Genomic DNA, 1949 nt, shown 5'->3' on the forward strand with positions numbered 1-1949 from the left:
CTTTTTGGCCTCTCGTATATTTCATACGACTTCGTTTTTTCATTGTTTCTCTCCACTCCCTTTTCCTACCTTGACGGAGTCATCCCAGTAAACATGTCGCATGGTTTACCCACATTCATCGGTGATACCGATGTCTATTTCGCTCAATTAGAGGCCTATTTCCAGGTCTACGACATCTCGCCGTCCAAGAGATTAAAGTTGCTTTATTGCAATCTGCCTCCATCGCTTGCAAAAGCGGCTAGAGACCTAATTACGCCTCCCAAAGACGACGCCACATATGACGAGGTGAAGAACGAGATCCTACGCCGGACCACCAGGTCTGCTACCAGCCGATTCAATGAGCTGATGGCAGACGAGCAGCTCGGTGACAGGACCCCCACAGAATTTCTGACACATTTGCGAGAACTGAGCGGAGAGTCAACAGATGCTCCACTTCTCCGCAAGATTTTTTTTTCTCGCCTTCCGTCGCACGTACAAACAATTCTAGCGACGGCATTTGAGTCCAACACTGTGGACCAAGTGGCCACAATGGCCGATAGAGTCCTTGAGTCCTCGGGAAACCCTTCTCGCGCTGTTTGGCAGTGTACTGAGTTCTCCACAGATGCTCCACGGCAGTCCTCTCTTTTGTCCAACGATGACATTCTTGGCAGGATCGATAATCTCACACGTCGCTTAGACAACCTCTGCCGCTCTCGCTCGAAGTCTCGGAGCAGCTCACGTTCTCGCAGTACTTCTCGAAATCGGGGAACCAACAGACCTAAAAATGGTAAATGCTGTTACCATAAGACCTTTGCACACAAGGCGCGAAGATGTATTCAGCTTTGTTCTTTCAAAAACGAGAAACGCATAAAGGGGAAAATGAGCACGTCACCTTCCTCCACTCAACCAACTTTCAATCGTGCAATATTCATTCAGGACCAGGTGTCGAAGGAATCCTTCATGGTTGACACTGGCTCCTGTTGTAGCATTTGGCCACTTCACCTTACTGTAGACAAACCTCGCCGCTCGGCGATTGTTTTGCACGCCGTTGACTCGTCCCCGATTCCTACTTTTGGTCAGCTTTCTCTACGCTTAGACATCGGTCTTCGTAGAGACTTTCAATGGGTTTTTGTCATAGCTGACATTCCGCATCCTATTTTGGGTGCGGATTTCTTAAATCACTTCCAGTTGTTGGTAGATGTCCGACGTCGGAGGCTTGTCGACGACTCGACATCCCTTTCCACGCCGGCAAGGAGCTCTACTAACTCTCCTCTTAGCCCAGCATTTTTTATTGCCACTACTGGGGACGCTTTTCATTCTCTCTTAGCGTCTTTTCCGGAGCTGGTGGACATCACTTTCAAACTGGCGAAGCCCGCGCATTCCACCCTCCATTACATCAAGACGACTCGAACACCAGTTTTTTTCGCGCCCACGTCGTCTAGCGCCTGACCGTCTTAAGACGGCCAAGGGCGAGTTTGAACACATGCTTCAACTCGGCCTCATTCGCCCCTCCACCAGCCCATGGGCATCTCCTCTTCATTTGGCCCGTAAAGGGGACACGGATTTTCGCCCGGTGGGGGACTATCGGCGACTTAATGCCGTGACGATAGCAGATCGCTATCCAATTAGGAACCTACAGGATTTCTCGGCAAACCTGCATGGGTGCACTATTTTCTCTAAGATTGATCTGGTACGGGCCTATCATCAGATACCAGTCAATCCAGAGGACGTTCCTAAGACAGCCATCACCACTCTTTTCGGCTGTTTTGAATTCCTGTTCATGAGTTTCTGTTTGCGTAATGCTACCAGCACCTTTCAAAGGTTCATAGATGAGGTCGTCCGTGGACTTGATTTTGTTTTTGCTTATGTTGATGACATACTCATCGCTAGCGATACAAAAAAGAATCACCTCCACCATTTATCACTGCTTTTCCAGAGACTCCGTTCATACAACGTGAAAGTCAATGCGA

At 48.9% G+C, this 1949-nt stretch overlaps 1 protein-coding gene across 1 annotated transcript; it reads left to right on the top strand.

Annotated features, from left to right (window-relative positions):
• Positions 1-93: 93 nt before the first annotated feature.
• On the top strand, positions 94-1428 carry LOC149132157 (uncharacterized). Its single transcript, XM_089365379.1, has one exon. The coding sequence runs from the start codon at positions 94-96 to the stop codon at positions 1426-1428; it is 1335 nt and encodes a 444-aa protein (XP_089221505.1).
• Positions 1429-1949: the final 521 nt, after the last annotated feature.

Source organism: Octopus bimaculoides, chromosome Z (genome assembly GCF_046866305.1).
Source record: "Octopus bimaculoides isolate indiv1 chromosome Z, ASM4686630v1, whole genome shotgun sequence".
In the NCBI taxonomy this organism is placed as follows: Eukaryota; Metazoa; Mollusca; class Cephalopoda; order Octopoda; family Octopodidae; genus Octopus; species Octopus bimaculoides.

What these genes read in the sequence shown, in the direction of transcription:
- LOC149132157 (XM_089365379.1), top strand. Translation starts at nt 94, where the DNA reads ATGTCGCATGGTTTACCCACATTCATCGGTGATACCGATGTCTATTTC.